The 20,055-nt window shown below is 45.0% G+C and overlaps 1 protein-coding gene across 1 annotated transcript in view; it reads left to right on the top strand.

Moving 5' to 3' along the window:
- TEX26 (testis expressed 26) overlaps positions 1 to 10,430 on the top strand; it is a gene marked incomplete at its 3' end in the record, with an annotated part of 43,045 nt that extends 32,615 nt beyond the window's left edge. The window contains exons 5-7 of the mRNA XM_080660158.1: positions 630 to 806; positions 2,791 to 2,952; positions 10,351 to 10,430. Of these exons, the coding sequence (XP_080516284.1) occupies positions 630 to 806; positions 2,791 to 2,952; positions 10,351 to 10,430 (419 nt within the window). The remainder of the gene's footprint in view (positions 1 to 629; positions 807 to 2,790; positions 2,953 to 10,350) is intronic.
- Between the last annotated feature and the right edge of the window lie 9,625 nt (positions 10,431 to 20,055).

Raw genomic sequence — 20,055 nt, 5'->3', positions numbered from 1 at the left:
AGAGTTATTTCAAAGAAGTAATAGTGGTATTGTCCACTAACAACAATGATTTTACCTAACCCTCCATCAGTAAGGGATAAGCTTTGAGTGGTTCTTTCCAGATAATGGGGATGATATGCAATGCTCCATCTAGGGCTGGCAGGTGCAGCAAATAAAAATACAAGTTAAATTTGAATGATATAAAGTAGATATATGCTGAGTAATTATCTAATGTTACACTAAAAATTATACATTATTTGAAATTCAAATTTAACTGGCATCCTATGTTTTATATGGCAACTCTAGCCCTATCTAAAACACCTCTCCCTGCTCCCTAACCCTGCCCAAAGGACAAGGCAGGCCTGCTGGAGTGAGGAATGCCTTTTGAGAACAAAGAGCACTCCTAACCAACAAAACATGTATTCATTAGAAACTGCTTCTAATCACTTGAGCATATACTTCCTGTGCTTGATAAAGCAGAACATTACTTCTTGGTTGAAATTGACCATACCACTAAATATAAAAAGAGTGAGGTTTAGTGTGATAAAGTGGAAGCTACTGCCAGAGGCTAAATGGAATGAAAATATGACGCTATTTAGAAATAACTAACAAGGAGTAATCATTGCCTTTCGTTTCCAACCCCACTCTAGCTCAGAAGATTAAGCAAAGTTCTCAGATGTTTCTGGAATGGAAAAAGTTACTTTCCCACCCCACAGACACTGAATTTCGACGCAATTACCAAGTTCCAGCTAAAATTCCTGAGTTTCAGGATTTTACTTTCAAATATGGATGCTACTCAAGCCTACCAATCGCTTCTCAGGGTCTAGGTAAGTGCACCTGTAGCTTTTATTTATTTTATTTTTCACATGTAGCTTTAAAAAAAATTTTTTTTTCTCATCTGCTTTCACTTTTGTTGTTGTTGTTGTTAATACTCACCCAAGGACATTTTTCCATTAAATTTTAGAGAGAGTGGAAGGGAGGGGGAGAGATACAGAGAGAGAAACATCGATGTGAGAGAGACATATTGATTGGTTGCCTCCCTCATGCACTCTGACTGGGGCCTGGGATCGAGCCTGCAACTGAGGCACATGCCCTTGACCATAATCAAAACCATGACCCTTCAGTCTGTGGGCCGATGCTCTATGCACTGAGCCAAACCAACTAGGGCTCACCTGTAGTTTTCAAGCAACTTTAGGGCAACCCACTTTGGGTCCCCTCCCTGCTAGGGGGAGTCCATCTATCACTAAATTTTGCTTCTGCTAACAAAAAAGAAAAACAAACAAAAATTAAGCAACTTCCTCTTGCTCAAAGATTCCTCTTAATCTTAATAAGAGTCTCAGAGAATGCCAGTGATCCCTGCATGGAATTAAAACTATGCCTCCATACTACCTCGCCTCAAATTCAGGAAATGAGTAAGTCTCAAAGAGAAATGATTGCTTATTCCAAGAGATGAGTGCATTCTCAGCCTGGGAGGGATAGGTGTTGGGATTGGGGGACACCCCCCTCCATTATAATATGAAAGGAAGGATTCAGTTTCTATAAATTTATAGGAAAAGAGATTAGGTGGGAATCAAATTGTCTTGTCAATTATTCACTGAAAGTTTATCCACAAGGCACACCCTTCAAGTATCTTCATATTTAAGAGCTGTGTGTGTATGTGACTGAGATTTCTATTGCTTTCAACAGAAAAAGTTCTGTGACCCAGCCACCTCCACGCTGTTGGTTGAGAATTGGGTGTCATTTTGAGATAGTGATTGATTCCTGGCATAGAGTTGGGACCAAGGAGTACTTTACACAGAAATCACAGAACAGACGCTCAGCATCTGGGGTTAGAAGGTAGCCGAGAAGTGACTTGTTCTAGATTCTCACTTCCTATATGAGTCATTGCTAAACTCTTCAGAGGAGTACTCATTCCCAAGGAGTTCCTTCATTCTTAGATATTTTAACTGTTTGAAAGTTCTAAACAGTTAGAATCTTCCTTGCTCAACTTCTAGCAAAGTTTTCTTCTTCCCATAGAGTATAAATCTATTGTTCTATGAAAACCTTAGTACATGGCTTCTGAGTCTCCTGCACTGAAAGCATTTTCAGACCCTCAAAATACTTCTCAGATGTGGTGTCCAGTCCCCTCACCTACCCACTCCCTCCATCTGGCCAATGGTTCATTTCAAGGAGGCAACTTGGAACTGAAGCAGTACTTAAGGTGTTCTCCTGGTTTACAAAGATTGGACAAATTGTGGACAGATTCTCACATCATCTTAATTGCTTTCATTTCTTTATTTTTTTGGTTACTCCATGACTACTAGAACTTACATTCAATGAGCAATGTTCAGAATCAAATGTAAGTGGCCTGCACCTCACACCTTCATTAGTCTGAATGTGCAATGAGTGCTGACTGTAGATGCCATCCTTGTTCCAAACTTGCTCCTCCTATGGCACCTGGTGAGGCCTCTTTATGCGTGAGTCCCAGTCTGCCCAGGAGATGGCATGAAAGGGAAACAAAGCAGGAGGCGAATGCTATCATCCTAACATGCTGACCTGCAGAAAAGTTGATTCCAGGGAAAACTTCTTTTCTGAAATTAGTGGTCAAACTCAATCTTCCGGTCATCATCTCCAACTCCTCCCACTCCCACAGCAACAGTGCTGAGTCCCAGCCACTCTGCCTGCCCGAGTCACTCACACAATGCCTCCTGTTCCAGCACCATTAAGTAGACATCAGGTTGGACTCAGGGCTGTCAGGGCATGCTCAGCCAATAAGGGAGTGTCTTGCTTGGTGACAACCTCTGTGTCTTTCCTTCCCTGGTGTCCCCCTAGTCCCTTCCGTACTATGCAGCCACATGAAGAATCAGGACCGCACAAAGAAGCAGACCATCTACCAGAGTGACTATGGGAAAGCCTACCTGGATTTCTTAATGATCTTGAACTCATTTACTCCCTCTCAAGTAACCGAGTACCTGCAAAGTGTTTCCTGCAAAGGTAAGATGAGGTCTTGAGTTATTTGTTCATGAATTTACAGGTCATAATGCATTGTTTTACACCAAATAGAAATTGTTCCAACTTCCTGACACTGTAGTTAAATGTTCACAAGAAAAAAGTATTGCCTCAAAAATCCATAGTTTTTGTGCAAACCTCAACCCATTGAAAATAAATTTTCCTTAAAAGAGGCCCCAGTAACTATATTCCCACTTATTAAAAAGAAAACAGAGCTTTTCATTCATTTCTGACTTTACTTGCCTGTGGCTGAATTGTTCCAGGATGACTTTTGCTTATAGTTAATGGTTTTCTCTAGTGGCTGTGTGTACTGTCTCATAGATTTCTTTTATTCTGTGTAATCTTTATTTCCTGTTTGGTAGTACTTTTCTGTGATAGGCATTTTAGAGTACATGAGTATTTTCACATGTCATATCCTCAAAGAGAGCAAGTGCCATTCCCAGTACCTTGTTGACCCGCTCCACATAACAGGGACTTATCCCAGGTTCGGGCCTAGTGACAGGAATCTACTCGGGAACATCTCAGGGTAACTGGCCAGTCCGAACATGGAAAGTGTGAACTCAGAGAATAGGAATTGGAGGGGAGGAAATGAGACTCATCTGACAGCTGCCTCTCAGCACCCAATGCTACTGTCGATGCCCTATGACTCCTCATTTTTAAGCACATGACCAATGCAGACATGTATATTTATTTAAAGTATATACATATACCACTAAACTAATGTATTATCCTATCTAATAAAAGAGTAATATGCAAATTAACCATCATTCCGCTACACCCACAAGCCATGCCCACAAACCACGCCCACAAGCCAATCAGGAGCGAATATGCAAATAAACCCAACCAAGATGGCTATGGCTACAGAGAGCAGGAGGGAGGCTTGGGTTTCCCTGGCAATGGAGGAAGCCAAGCTTTCCGCCTGCCCTTGCCGGCCCAGGCCTCCACTCAATGCTTCAAAGTTTCAATGATAGAAGATACATAAACCCAAACATAAATGGCAGCATCCACGGAGCTGGAAAGAGCAGGAGGCTAGGGTTGCCCCCAGCGATGGAGGAAGCCAAGCTTTCCGCACACCCTGGCCGGCCCAGGCCTCGCTTAAGGCTACAAAGTTTCAATTATAGAAGATACACAAATCCCAATAGAAATGGCTGCTGCCACGGAGCAAGCAGAAGGCTTGGCTCCGCTCCAGGTTACAAAGTTTCAAATGTAGAAGATAAATAAACCCCAGATACCAGGGCCTCTGCTTGGGTCGCCAGGGGGCGTGGCCAGCCTGCAAACCACCACAGGCCCCTCGCCCAGCCTGCCTCATGCCCCAAGGGAACCCCACCCTGATCCAAGACACCCTTCAGGGCAAACCAGCTGGCCCCCACCCATGCATCAGGCCTCTATCCTATCTAATAAAAGAGTAATATGCAAACTGACCATCACTCCAACACACAAGGTGGTTGCCCCAATGTGGTCAAAGATCCTGCCCCCATGTGGACACAAGATGGCCACCACAAGATGGCCAGCAGAGTAGGGCAGTTGGGAAGGACCAGGCCTGCAAGGGAGGGCAGTTGTGGGTGATCAAGCCTGCAGGGGAGGGCAGTTAGGGGTAACCAGGCCTGCAGGGGAGGGCAGTTGGGGGGAGACCCAGGCCTGCAGGGGAGGGCAGTTAGGGGTGACCAGGCCTGCAGGGGAAGGCAGTTAGGGGCAAACAGGCTGGCAGGGGAGCAGTTAGGCATCAATCAGGCTGGCAGGGGAGTGGTTAGGGGGTGATCAGGCTGGCAGGCAGAAGCAGTTAGGGGCAATCAGGAAGGCAGGCAGGCAAGCAGTTGGGAGCCAGCAGTCCTGGATTGTGAGAGGGGTCCCAGATTGGAGAGGGTGCAGGCTGGGCTGAGGGACACACACCCCCGTGCACAAATTTCATGCACCGGGCCTCTAGTATATATTATAAATCAGGAAAAAATGTGGAAGGAGAAAATAAGAACAAACATAATAGAGGTTCTAGTATTTCTCCTTGCACCCAGTGGACCATCTCATTCGCCCTACCTTTGTTCTAGGCTATGTGGTGGTCACTGCCTTGTTCCATGCCCTGTGGTCAGGCTTGAACTCAGAAGAATTTCTACCAGCTGCCTCAGTAACTTTCCACCTTCTCTTGGGTCCCCAATTTCTGTCAGCAGCCATGATCAGAAGAGCTTCTTCTGAAATCCTTGATGAAACTCTTTTATTTGTGGATCAGCTGTCCCACACCAGACTGAAACCCTGCTGGAGGCAAGACTAAAAAGGGGATGTGTGTGAATATGCTTGTGTGTGTGTGCTTGGTTATATGGGTTATGTGTGTGTGTGTGTGTGTGTGTGTGTGTGTGTGTGTGTGTGTGTGTGTGTATTTGGGGGCAAGGGGGTCCTCCCCACCTCACAGACTAAGGGCTGATACCCTAAAGGCCCCTAAAAGAGTTTGAGTGTTGGGTCTCAAAAAGGTACCAGCAGCAGATGTCCTGTCTCGCTCTAAGGCAGAAGCAAAAGTCTGTATTTCCCATCGGGAACTTCATTCCTGTTAACAGATGCCTCTGGGCCAGCCTGACACTCAGAAAGACACCGAGGGGCTCCTTGAAAGAAAGAGTCCACTGATCAAATCTTCCCAGGAGGCAGAGCAGATGTGCGCAGTGGGCCAAGCCTGCTCTTTGAGCCTTTCGCCAGTTTTGGTTCAGATGTATAAAACCATCATCTGCGTTTTATCAGGGCTCTGCTCACCTATAGAAGCCACCATCTGTTTGACCCTGTAGATTGAGTATCTCTGTCTTCCAGAAGCAGATGCTCCCATCTGCCCAGAACTTGGGACACAGATGGAGCTGTCCCTTCTCTGCCCACATGGAAACCATGCAGGCTGCAGGTACCCTCTGTTCTTGTCTGTGTATCATTTGCAATCAGAGCCTCAGCCATGTGTCCTGAGTGTGAATAAAAACTCCTTAGAGTGCTCTGGCAGCCTCTGCTCCACTTGGATCAGCCTCTGCTCCACTTCCTTGGGTAAACTGATCCTTCACGGAAACACTGTCCCTAGTTGAGCTTTTCTCCCTGGACAGTTGAGACATGACAAGGTAGCTTTGGGGCCAGTCTAGGTATTGGTTTCTCCTTAGCTGGCCTGCTTCCCTGGTTCCCTTGGTACAGCACAGAGGGCATGCACCCCAATACTCAGGCCTGCAGCCTTGCTATTTTGCACTGACTTGAGTCATGTAGGATTTGCTTCCAGTGGGTTCTAGTTTTTCTTTCTTAGCTTTGCTTTGGAGTGGCCTACTCATCAATGCCAGCTGTGCCAGAGGCTGACAAGCAAGTAGGAGGCTCCCTTTGAATTCTGAAGCCAAAACCTCTTGTCATGTCCACTGTCTGGGATGACACTAAATCTTTTCAGCTGGCAAATATCTCAGCAGAGCTCATTTGTGTCAGAGCTGACCAGGTATGCAAGAGAATGCAAACTGGGCAGGTATGTTAGGCTGATTTATCACCACAGCTTAAGTTATTTTATGGGATTATACCTCTTAGCACAGGAGCCCATTCAGGTATAGTTTGAAGGAGAGAGGGGAAGGGGAAGGATCAGCATAATGGCCTAAGTCAGGGGCTGGGGAGGTGGCAGGGTGATGGGGGACTGAGAAAACTCCAGGAAGACACAAAATAAAGCCTGAGAAGAAGGAAGGAGGGGCAGCTGATGGTGAACTTTTCGTTCCTGCTAACTCCGTGTGTAGCTCTTTGGTATTGAGTTTCTGTATTTACAACTTGAGGAAATTGAACTAGATGTCTGTAGTGGCCATTCTGTTTTCAAAATGGGTTTAATCTTCAAGTGATTCAAACATCATGAGCAGCTTACCCTTTGGGCTTCTGTTATATATTGGTAAAGAGTCATCTCCCCCACTTACTCCCCCTTGAAAGACAAAATTATCTGAAATCTGCTTTTCAGAATTTTCAGCTAAGACTCTCCCCCCACAATCTTCCTCCAATTAAAACTTCTATGAATATGGCTATTCAAAGGGTTTTTCTTCCTAGGGTGTATTCAGTATTGTTAAAAATGCATTTATTTACTCATTCAATCAGCATCATGAATTGAATACCTATAACGCTCACTTGTTACAAAGATACATAAAAAACAAACCCTCCTTCTTAGGGAGAGACAATGCATAGTTATCTTGGCTTGCCAATCAAATACTCTGTAGGTCCAGTATAAGCCTGTGAGGGGTACTCTCAACCCATTGGGCTGACAATGGTTAGGGAAGGCTGCTCAGAGGAGGCCTCCTTTGTGTGACAAGGATGAATTGGGTGATAAGGAGAAGCAGGGCCATTCCTAAGCAGATGGAACAGCATAATCAAAATATTGGGGTCTAAATCTGCATCTATGCATAATACGTATGGATAGAATTTAGATTACAACTGGCAGCCTCTTTGAACAGTTTTAAATTGACATTACATTTGATATAATCTCATCCTTTTTATTAATTTATGCTAAACTTGATTCATCTTATATGCTTATCTTTGGTAACAAAGATATTTTTTGCTTCTCTTAAAATCAACTCTTTGACATAAGATTAAAAAATAGAGACATTTTAGGCTGAAAATTAGGACTGACAGTAGCCAATATTGGTACTATGGAACAATACATTGCTAGTGGTTGTACAATAGTACAATTACTCTGGAAACAGATCTGGAAGTTTCTCATAAAGTTCAACATACACCTACTCTATGACCCAGAAATTCCACTTCTACATACTTACCCCCCAAAAAAACAAAACAAAACAAAACAAAACAAAAGCAAGGCCCACAAAAAGACTTGTACAAACATGTTTAGAACCATTGTATTCTTAATAGTCCCAAACTAGATACAACCTGAATCTCCATCTTCAACAAACTGATATTCTCACATAATGAAGTACTACTAGCTAATAAAGAATGAATTATTGATATATTCAACACAAGGTATGGACTTCAAAAAGAGTGTGCTGAGCAAAAGAAGCCAGACACCAAATAATATATTTTATATGATTTAATTTATTCTAACATCTACAATAGGCAAAACCTATCTATGAGGAAGGAGATCCTAGAACCTTAACTATCTTGGGGTTGGAGGTATTGACTGGGAAGAAGTATGATGGGTGTTTTTGGGGCAGTGGACATGATCTACCCTATGAAATGGGTGTGGGTTACATATATGCAGGTGTCAAGCCATTGAATTGCACTGGAAGATTAGTACATTACACTTTTCATAAAGTATAAATTTTCATAAAGTGTGAGATTTCAATATAAAAATGCTGGGGTCCAAAGGTCTGGATAGGGTAGGGATGGTTAAAAATTAAATGTAAGATCACAAAAACAAATAAATGCAAGCCTAATTGGAGAGAAAACAGGAACATGTGCACACACAAACACACATCTGATCTATAGACCTCACTGGCTTTGAAACATTGACTGTGATAACATGTGATCACTTGCATTATTCCTTTCTTTTGGTTCTTCTGGTTTGGGCTGCACAGGTGACAATTGCTAGGCCTGAGCAAAGTTTTACAGCTCCACTCTGTACTATTTAAAAATATATAATTAGGATTAGGGAACCACAGATGTTCAGGCCAGGCAAGATTCTTTGTTTTCCAGATAGGGGAATTGAAGGGCCTTCCCATAGTCATTTAACACTCAAAAACAGTAAAGCCTACCAACATTGGTGGAAAGAAAAACAGCCTTGGCTTCAATGAAACTTTTGGAATAATGGTCTCTGTTATTTATCATCACTATGTACTACTCTGAACCCAGTGATAAAAGGGTAAAGCTACAGTATGTATCGAATGTCTTTATGGACCAGGCACTATCTAGGTGCCTCACACACAGCATCCCTAACCATTCCCACACCTGTGCAAGGTAACTACTATTACCTGTATTCAAAGATAAGAAAATAAAAAAGGAGGTCAAATGACTTGCTAATACTTGCCAGTGCAGAACTGAAACCTACATCTGTTTCATTCCCAAACCCATGGTCTTTCCATAAAAACTTGCTAATCCCTTGAATATTATTTGCTCTATTTAATCAGTAATCACACAACTGTGCCTTTTTAGCCATCCTATCTAATAAAAGAGTAATATGCAAGTTAACCACCACTCCACTACACTCATAAGCCACGCCCACCAGCCAATCATGAGTGAGTATGCAAATTAACCCAACCAAGATGGCTGCAGCCACAGAGCAAGCAGGAGGCTTGGGTTTCCCGGCAATGGAGGAAGCCAAGCTTTCCGCACACCCTGGCCAGCCCAGTCCTCCACTCAAGGCTACAAAGTTTCAATTATAGAAGATACATAATCCCAACAAAAATGGCTGTGGCCATGGAGCGAGCAGCAGACTTGGCTCTGCTGAAGGCTACCAAGTTTCAATTATAGAAGATAAATAAATCCCAGATACCAGGGCCTCCACTTGGGTCACTGGGGGGCGTGGCCGGCCTGCAAACCACCACAGGCCCCTCGCCCAGGCCACCTCACGCCCCAAGGGAACCCCCACCCTGATCCGGGACACCCTTCAGGGCAAACCAGCTGGCCCCCACACATGCACCAGGCCTCTATCCTATCTAATAAAAGAGTAATATGCAGATTGACCATCACTCCAACACACAAGATGGCTGCCCCCATGTGGTCAGAGATCCTGCCCCCATGTGGACACAAGATGGCCACCACAAGATGGCCAGCAAGGGAGGGCAGTTGGGAGGGACCAGGCCTACAAGGGAGGGCAGTTGGGGGCGATCAAGCCTGCAGGGAAGGGCAGTTAGGGGTGACCAGGCCAGCAGAGGAGGGAAGTTGGGGGGGACCCAGGCCTGCAGGGGAGAGCAGTTGGGCCTGCAGGGAAGGGCAATTGGGGGGGGACCCAGGCCTGTAGGGGAGGGCAGTTAGGGGTGACCAGACTTGCAGGGGAAGGCAGTTAGGGGCAAACAGGCTGGCAGGGGAGCAGTGAGGCATCAATCAGGCTGGCAGGGGAGTGGTTAGGGGGTGATCAGTCTGTCAGGCAGAAGCAGTTAGGGGCAATCAGGAAGGCAGGCAGGTGAGCAGTTGGGAGCCAGCAGTCCTGGATTTTGAGAGGCATATCCGACTGCCTATTTAGGCCCGATCCTATGGGGATCGGGCCTAAACGGGCAGTTGGACATCCCTCGAGGGGTCCCAGATTGGAGAGGGTGCAGGCTGGCCTGAGGGACACCCCCCTGCCCCGTGTATGAATTTTGTGCACCAGGCCTCTAGTTAGACATAATATTCTTTGATTACTTTGGTTTCATCAAATTTGTACATAGAGTACTATTATAAGATATTTGCCTCTCTCCTAGAATTTCTCTATTTAGCACTTAAATAGTTAAATGGAAATTTTTATCCTATTTTTCTTCATAATTTCAGACAGAAAAATTCTTGATCGCTTTATTCGCTCTTACTATGACATTGACAAAGGGATGGAAAAAGGAAAACAGTCCAAGTGAAGAAAATCTGAAAATCAATGGAAGGGCCTATGGGCCATTTTATAAAAAATCAAGGAAAAACAATATCCAAATTGTTCCAAATATGATATTCATGACTTTGTGTAATTTTGTTTTCTTTCAAGGCTATAAATCCCTAACCCACACCCCAACAAAGCTCTTAACTGTATCTAGTAGGTTTCAATATAAAGTGTTTTCAGACTTAGCCAGTTTGGCAGTCAATAGAGCGCCTGTCTTCAGACTGAAGGGTTGAGGTTCTATTCCACAAGGGCCCTAGGTTGCAGGCTTGATCCTCTGCGGGGCCCCTGTGGGAGGCAACTAGTCGATGTGAGTGTGTCTCTCTCACATAGATGTTCTCTGTCTGTCCTCCTCCTTTCCGTTCTCTCTAAAAATATCCTTGGTTGAAGCTTAATAAAATAAAATAAAGTAAAATAAAGTGTTTTCCTATTCTCCATTGGGTACTTAATTTGTGATTTTAATTTAGACTTCCTTTTTGAAACAGGTATTATGTGGAAGAGGTTTCTTAATTTTCTAATTACAGGATTAAAAAATATTTTTAATATTGATTTTGTACTTGAAAGTACAAAAAACCTGCTTTGGGAAATTTAGCAAAGTTTTCTCTTATGCCAAGTACATAGTTAATTTGTGTATTACATAAATATAAGAAAAAATGTATAGTTTATTGTATTTTTCAAACCCCTTGCATCTGTTCTTAATGATATAATTGAACTTTTAAGTTCTGAAAAAATGTTCTGAAAAACATTCCACAGTAAAAATCTTTTCATCAATATCTGCTTATATTTCTGGGATTTTGCTATATTGTTTATCTCTTAATGTTTATGACTTATACACAACTTGTTCATTGATTAACTTTTTCTCATTACATTTTTCCTCTTTCACCTTGTTAATGCTTTTGTCCTTGAGTTACATTTTAGTTGATATTAATGCTGACTTTATATTTTTCCCTTTGTATTTTCTTAGTATATGTTTGCTTTGTCTTAATTTACAATCTTGCTTTGTAACTTTGTCTCTGTGTATTTCTAGAAATAACTTATGTCTAGATTTTATATTATAACTAATATCAGAGTCTATATCTTTCAAGTCTTTCAATCTCTCTATATATAACCCTAATATGCAAATAGACTGCATGGCTAAACAACCGAACAACTGAACAACCGGTCGCTATGATGTGTGCTGACCACCAGGGGGCACACACGGAACATGGCAGGCATCAGCAGCAGAGCACAGAACATGGCAGGGGATGGTGGAGCAGGTGAGTGGGGCACCAGACCAAGGCAGGGTGCCAGTCGCTGTCATCAGGGTGAGCCTCTGGCGGTTACTGAAAATTCTTTGCTCCTGCACACCGCGGTCCTGCCCAGTGCTTGTACCTGCTGCTGGCACTGGCCCCACTTGTGCCCACTGCCGGCGCCAGAGCCACCACTTGCACCTGCTACCAGCACCCGGTGCCGGCCCTGATTGCTCGGCGCCATCAGCGGATGCAAGCGGCAGCTGCTGGCCCAAATCACCCCTCAGGGCTTCTCCATATCCCTCTGCTCCTCAGGGGCAATTGAGGCCAGCAGCCGCAACATGCACCCACTCCTGGTGCCAGCCCCAATTGCTCTGTGCCATCAGCGGGTGCGAGCAAGGCCAGTGCCTCAGCACTGGTGGGAGTGGGGCTGCTGCCAGACAGGGGACCGGGGGCAGGGGGAGCCATGGTGGGAGGGGCCGGGCGGGGGCGCAGAGGATGGACCAAGACCTGCCCCTGTGCCCACCACAGCCTCGCGGCCCACAGTTCCTTTCAAGGTGCACAAATTCGTGCACTGGGCCCCTAGTGGGAGAATAAGTCTTTAAACTTGTATTTTGTTTAAAAATGCTTTCACGAATGAGAAAAATAACATTACTTTTAACTGAAGATGAAAATAATTTGTAATAAATAAATACACCACAATGGATCATATACAATTGACCCTTGAACAATGTGGGGGTTTAGGGACACCGACTGCCCATACAGGTGAAAATTTGCATAGAACTTAAGGCAGTTCACTGCATATGTGGATTCTCAACCACCAGCTGACCCTTGAATAGGTTGAACTGTGAGGATCAATTGAAAAAATCCACATATAAGTTGACCTACAAAGTCCAAACCCACATTGCTCAAGCGTCAACTGTGTGGTTGTCTGTTAATTATACAGTAAACTCTGGATTTTTCAGACCTTGATTTAACAGACTTTGGACTTCAGATTTAATGGACAAAATTACTGGTCTATATGTCATATGAGAAAATTAAGACCCTGTTAATTTTAAAATGCTTTTAACCAACATTTGTTTATAATTAAATTAACAGGTTATTTTTTTGTTATTCACTTATTTTTAACAAATTTTAGCAAATGGCCCATATGTTGGAAAAAACACTGTAGTCATTTCACCGACATAAGTAAATATTACATATATACAACTATAGTCTACATATTTAAATCCAAGAGTCACCACTTGTAAACACTGTTCAGCGAATGATTAGCACGTGGTCACACCACAGCACCCGTGGTAATTGGTTCTGTTGTTGCCTAGTGTGACTTTCCGCAGCAGTTTTAATGCATGCCAGCTGATGCTATGCCCTAGCTTTAGTCTGTGTACTTTAGTTTACTCATGGTGACTGGAGAATGCACACATTTACTAGATCTATTAAGTATAAATTTAAAATTACAGTAATACACATAGAAAACTTTGTGAAATTAAACTTTTCATCCATACTTAATTTTAATTACACAAATGTGTCTACATAAGCAAAAGCAGTTAAGCTAACTAATTTGTCAATTTTTTAACATATGCATTTGGAAAACCTACTTTACTATATAACATACTTTCAGCATTAACAGACACACCTTCGCCTGAATTAGTCCATTATGTTGAGGTGTGACTGTATGCTGAAAATCTCTCTGTACAGGAGGTGCATGAATCAGGGTAATGCTTCTTAGCCTTGGCTACACATGGGAAGGGCTTGGAGAGATTTTTAAATCCTGATGACATGAGAAATTCTGGGGATAGAAACCAGCAGCAGTCTGTCCTGAAGTTCCCTAGGTAATTTCAGTGTGCCACAGAGAAAGACCCACTGACCTAGAGGAATGACCTAATTGGCAAATTGTACCTGCTAGGATTAAGCTAATAGTTCAGTCAAGGTCTAAGAGGGAAACAGCACCTATCCACCCCACTTGTTTCACATGATGGGGCTAAAAAGTAGGGGCTACGTCTGAGGGTGAAGTTTGCAGAAGCAGCAATGGAAGAAAGCTGACACTGTCTGGAAGCCTGAATGGACACTGTGACTGACGTTCAGTGTGGAGGAGCTGCTGTCCCCTGAGAGGGGTAGTAATGAAGGAAGTAGCCACAGCCAGAGAGACATGAAATAGGGAGAGAGGGGGAAGAAATACTCCACTCTCACTTTCTCCTTCCCTCTGATATAATAGGACCTGCAATGTCTCCCATTAACCAAGCCCAATGGATGCCCACCAGAAAGTATCATGGGAGATGCAGCCCAAAGGGTCAGCCTCCAACAGCACAGAGCTGTCTAGAGAAGGTGTTAAAAGGGATTTGTAGGTAAAAAATATATATATAACCAACAAAAGAGCCAGACTTTCTGAACCAAAACCAATGGAGTGTGTGCCAAGTAATGAATACAATTTCTAAATGTAATTTTATAAAACACTTTACAAAACATAAAATTATTTATGAATTTAAAGAATCATCTTAATAGAAATAATCATATTTTATGAAATTGGGATTGCTCTAGAAAATCCAAGGTGTAGGATTATGACAAATTAAACTTTATTCTTCATTCAACATTCATTTAAAAATACTTTTTAAAGGTCTTTTTGTGTCAGACACTGTGCTGTATTAGATAGAGAAATCAAAGACATGGGATCTATTCTTAAAGATTGGAGATACTAATGGAAAATAAAGACAAGGTAGCAAGTGTGATCTTTTATCAGCCCAGAGCAGTATGCCTTACTTTGGGGATGGAAACCAGCAGCAGTCTGTCCTGCTAACTCCAAGCACATGGTGCTCATGTCAGCTGAAACCTCACTATGCCCTGTCCAAACTGGTACATCTCTTCTCTGGCCACAGTCAGGGTTCAATCCCAGAATTTCCCCAGTGGAGATGTGGTAGAGCTCTCTTTCCTTTGTGGCCATGGGGCTATAAGAAGACACATCCAGAGGTGCCTATAGTCTTTCTTCCAGCTTCCTGGGGACAACCAATGCAAGAGAATGGAGACATGAGAGAGGACCCAGGAAAGAGAGGATCCTGATGAGCCTTGAGTGTGTCCCTGAGGCCAGCTTCACCCCTGCCACATGAAACAATTCATTTCTCCATTTGATTAAAACTGGATTGAGCTTCAGCCACTTGGAATCAATAGCATTCTAATACAGGAAAATAATGTCAACAAACTCTGAAAAGCAATATAATAGAGCCATGCATAGGGTGCTAGGGAATTTCTGAGTGGCTTGCCTAACCCAGCCTGAAGGGTCAGGCAAGGTTGCTGGAACAGTGTAGTCTCCTGATCTTTACTAGAGGTAATGGCACTATAATTACACTATTTTCAAAAGCAAGAGTCTCAAATTCAAATGCCTCAGAGGCCTGGCAGAAAACTTAAATGAGGGAAGTGGGCCAGGTGGGAGACCATAGGGTGTGGTGAGGCCTATGGTGAACTGGAGAGTGTCTGGCATATCTAAAAGGGGTTGCTGAAGCTCTCTCTAGTCAACAGTTGCCCTATCAGTCTGTAAGTTAAGTAGAATTTTAGGAAAATCCAAAAATGCTTTTGTTTAATTTATATACAATAAAACTCACTCTTTTGGTGTACAGAGCTATAACTTTTGACAAATGCCTGAAGTACTATATCCAACAGCATAATCATGGTACAGAAAAGTAACACCCCTAGTTTTCATTCTTTTGTTTTGATTTTTCTAGAATGTCCTAAAAAGGGAATCATACAATATGTAACCTTATGTGTCTGGCTTCTCGCATTTAGCAAAATGAATTTTAGATGATTTTTGTTGTTGTGTAATCTATAGTAATTTGTTCTTTTTTATTGCTGAGCATGGATGTACCACAGTTTATTCACTGGTTGAAGGACTTTGTTCACCTGCACTAGCCTCATTTATAGGCTATGGGAATTCATCAGGAAAGAAATTTCTGTATGTGAAATTTATGTTCCAAAGGGAGAAAACTGATAACTAATAAATGTATGCTATAATGACAGTTATAAGGATACATAGAAAAATGTACATATACTACAAATATGTATTTAATCCTAATATATAAAGAGCCAGGTGCCATCATGACCGACTTGGTCACCATGAAGTGCATGGAGCACCTCTCAGTCCCCCTCCTCCCCCTGGCTGCCTAGCTGCTCACCATTGGGGGGCGGGGTGGCGGCAGGTGGAACTGGGGACTGTTGAGTGGCTGCGGCAGCGGCAGGTTGGTTCATGGGGCAGCAGCGAGCTTAGTGGAGCAGTCACCGGCAGCAGCAAGTTTTGCGAAGCAGTCGCAGGGCAGGGGGAGCTTCGCAGAGCAGTCACTGGGCAGTAGCAAGTTTCGCAGAGCAGTCATGGGGTGGAGGGAGTTTCACAGAGCAGTCATGGGGTGGAGGGAGTTTCACAGAGCAGTCATGGGGTGGAGGGAGTTTCACAGAGCAGTCATGGGGTGAGGGGAGCCTCATGGAGCAGTCGCAGGGCATGGGGGAGTTTCTCAGAGCAATGGTGGGACAGGAGGAGCCTCACAGAGCAGTGGTGGGGGGAGCCTCACAGAGCAGTCAAGGGGCCATAAGCATCACGGAGCATCCCGGGGTGGGGACCTTCATGTAGCATCACAGGGCGGCAGAAGCCAGCGATGGAGGCCAGGCTAGGCCTAACCGCACATGAATTTGTGCACGGGTAGGGTCTCTCGGCCTGGCTTGCAATTGGAACCTATGGGGTCGGGGGGAACTGTCCAGCCAGGGGGAGGGGCCACAGGAGGTAAGGCCTGCTGGTGGGAGGGGCCGTGGGAGGTTGGTGGCTGACACCCCCCCCCCCAATTAGGGCCGGCTGTGGGGAGGAGCCACGGGAGGTTGGCTATGGGAGTGCATTGATCATCAGGGGGAAGCTCCTGCATTGAGCATTTCCCCCCTGGTGGTCAGTGTGTGTCATAGCAACTGGTCAACTGGTCATTCCAGTCATCTGGTCATTCAGTCGTAATGGTCACTTAGGCTTTTAAATATATACTAGAGGCCTGGTGCATGAAATTCGTGCACAGGGGGGTGTGCCCCTCAGCCCAGCCTGCACCTGCTCCAATCTGGGACCCTTCGAGGGATGTCCAACTGCCCTACCAGGATCAGGCCTAAACGGGCAGTTGGACATCCCTCTCACAATCCAGGACTGCTGGCTCCCAACTGCTTGCCTGCCTGCCTTCCTGATTGCCCCTAACCACTCCCCTGCCAGCCTGATTGATGCCTAACTGCTCCCCTGACAGCCTGTTTGCCCCTAACTGACCTCCCCTGCAGGCCCGGTCTCCCCCAACTGCTCTCCCCTGCAGGCCTGGTCCCTCCAACTGCCCTTCCCTGCAGGCCCAGTCGCCCCCAACTTCCCTCCTCTGCCGGCCTGGTAACACCTAATTGCCCTCCCCTGCAGGCTTGATCGCCCCCAACTTCCCTCCCTTGCAGGCCTGGTCCCTCCCAACTGCCCTCTCCTGCTTGCCTGATCACCCACAACTGCCCTCCCTTGCAGGCCTGGTCCCTCCCAACTGCCCTCCCCTGCTGGCCATCTTGTGTCCACATGGTGGCAGTCATCTTTGACCACATGGGGGCAGCCATCTTCTGTATTAGAGTGACGGTCAACTTGCATATTATTCTTTTATTAGATAGTATAGAGGCCTGGTGCACAGGTGCAGGCCGGCTGGTTTGCCCTGAAGGGTGTCCCGGATCAGGGTGGGGGTTCCCTTGGGGTGTGGGGCAGCCTGGGTGAGGGGCCTGTGGTGGTTTGCAGGCTGGCCACGCCCCCCGGTGACCCAAGTGGAGGCCCTGGTATCTGGGATTTATTTATCTTCTATAATTGAAACTTGGTAGCCTTCAGCGGAGCCCAAGGCAGGCCAGGGCTGCGGAAACTTGGCTTCCTCCATCGCCAGGGGCAACTCAAGCCTCCTGATCTCTCCAGCTCCATGGCTGCCAACATTTTTGTTGGGATTTATTTATCTTCTATAATTGAAACTTTGTAGCCTTAAGCGGAGGCCAAGGCAGGCCAGGGCAGGCGGAAAGCTTGGCTTCCTCCATTGCCAGGGAAACCCAAGCCTCCTGCTCTCTCTGTGGCTGCAGCCATCTTGGTTGGGTTTATTTGCATATTCGCTCCTGATTGGCTGGTGGGCGTGGCTTGTGGGTGTAGCAGAGGTGCGGTCAATTTGCATATTACTCTTTTATTAGATAGGATAGATACTAATCCAGTATTGAATTAAGAAGTATGAAGGGAGCCGAAACCGGTTTGGCTCAGTGGATAGAGCGTCGGCCTGCGGACTGAAGGGTCCCGGGTTCGATTCCGGTCAAGGGCATGTACCTTGGTTGCGGGCACATCCCCAGTGGGAGGTGTGCAGGAGGCAGCTGATCGATGTTTCTCTCTCATCGATGTTTCTAGCTCTCTATCCCTCTCCCTTCCTCTCTGTAAAAAATCAATAAAATATATTAAAAAAAAAAAAAAGAAGTATGAAGGGAAATACAGGGACTAAGGGTAGTGAAGTGTGAGGGGTCACTCTTTTAGGCAGAGTGGGCAAGGAGATGGAAGATAGTATCGAGCTAATTCATGACCGAAGTGAGGCATCAGGGAAGAATCTTATGGGTACCAGGAGGAAGAGCCTTCCAGATAGAGTAGACAAGGGCAGAAGGCCTGTTTGCTCCAAAACAAAGTCACCGTGTTCCCAGAGAAGCGAGAGCAACAGAGTAGGAGGTGAGGATGGGCAGGTAGAAGGACAGGTCACAGGAACTTTTGAATCCATGGTTTTACTTTGAATAAGATGAGAAGCACGGCTAGATTTTGAGTAGAGGATTGACATTATCTAACTTCTGTTTTTAAAAGATCACTACATAGAATGTATTGTAGGGGGGCAGAAATTAAAACAGGAAGACTAATTGGGACACTATTGCCCTAGTCCTGGTGAGAGTTGAGGGATATGCTATATTTTCTTTTCCGTCATCAACACTGATGGCTGTGATGTTGGAAAGATGGGGGATAATAGTCAGTTACTGCAGCATGCCAAGCACCTACAAAATCCTGGTGGCATAGGGCAATGAGCACCTCTTATCCATGCCTCTGCAGCTTGGCTGAAGGGGCTCATCTAGGCTGGGTGTTGCTCTTGGTCAACCGGATTTGATGAGAGTGACTCTGCTCCACATTCTAGGGGCAGCAGCTACCCAAGGGAAGTTTTTCTCACAGTAATGATAAAAGTACCTGAGAGCCAGTGGGACACATGAAGCCTCTTAAAGCCTAGGCTCAGAACTGGACACTGCCACGTTGGCTAGTTAGTCAAAGCACAATATCAAGCCCAAAGTCAAGGGCAGCACATCGTCAAGGTCAGCACATCATGCCTTGTATGGGAGGATCTATGGAGTTATAGGGTAAGGAGCATGGATTCAGGGAGGGATGATAATTGGGGCAATACTTCAGTCTGCTTGAGGGTACATTACCCATCAAAGAAAACAGAAGAGAAAGCTTAGGCTCAGCTTGAACTGATCAAGTCCAGGGTGAACCTACATCTCCCTTTGTTCCTGTCTGCTTCTCACTGTTATTCAGAGTACACTTGATGGTCCCTTTAGAAGGGATTCCCCACTGTAAGTTCCATCCTTCCCTGATCCATCCCATATGTTATCTGTTCAGTTATGCCCAGACCACTTCCCAGGCTGGTGCCCTGAATATGTATTTCTCTAGTATGGTTGTTAGGAGAAACATTTCATTTCCTATCTGCTGACAGTTTGCTGTCTCTCTAAAATTTAGGGAGGGGGATAAGAAAGAGAAAGAGAGACTCATACTCTAATGGTTGTAAAGGATAATGAGTAATTTATTCAGAGCTATAAACAAATCAAGCTATCGTCTTCTAGGCAGAATCAATAATATAATTTTAAGCCCACACACATTTGCAAATGCTAACACTCCAGCACAGTTGGGTTGCCATGGGCAACCAGGGTGTGCAGCTCACGATCTGAAACCAGCCTGGTGAACAAGTTCTGCAGACAGACTCTAAGGGAGCAGAGGATGCTAGTGTTGGCTCTGATCTGGCTGCTGGTGGCCATAGCAAAGAAGGGTGGTGCTCAGATCAGAGATTAGGGTCAGGCTGGTTGGTAAACAGGAAAAGTGGGCTCCGTGGGTCTTCACCCAAAGAGGGCTTGATAAGATATTGGGAGCTGATGATTGTTTGCTGTGAAAACAAGAGGAAGAAACGGGAAGTTGTTAAGGGAAGGAGAAGATGGTCTGAGCAAATACAAACACTGGGACTGGGGTAAGGACAGGCAGGTTCCACTAAAATGGCTGGGGGAAGAGGAGTGGTGGGGGGTGGAGCACAGGAAGGGCCCATGATGATTCCATTTAAATATGTCAATACAAACCTAAATTCACTGTGAAAG

Source organism: Plecotus auritus (genome assembly GCF_963455305.1).
Source record: "Plecotus auritus genome assembly, chromosome: 3".
Classification (NCBI taxonomy): Eukaryota; Metazoa; Chordata; class Mammalia; order Chiroptera; family Vespertilionidae; genus Plecotus; species Plecotus auritus.
Note: the sequence above shows the minus strand (reverse complement) of the source record. Positions and strands in the feature narration are given on the sequence as shown.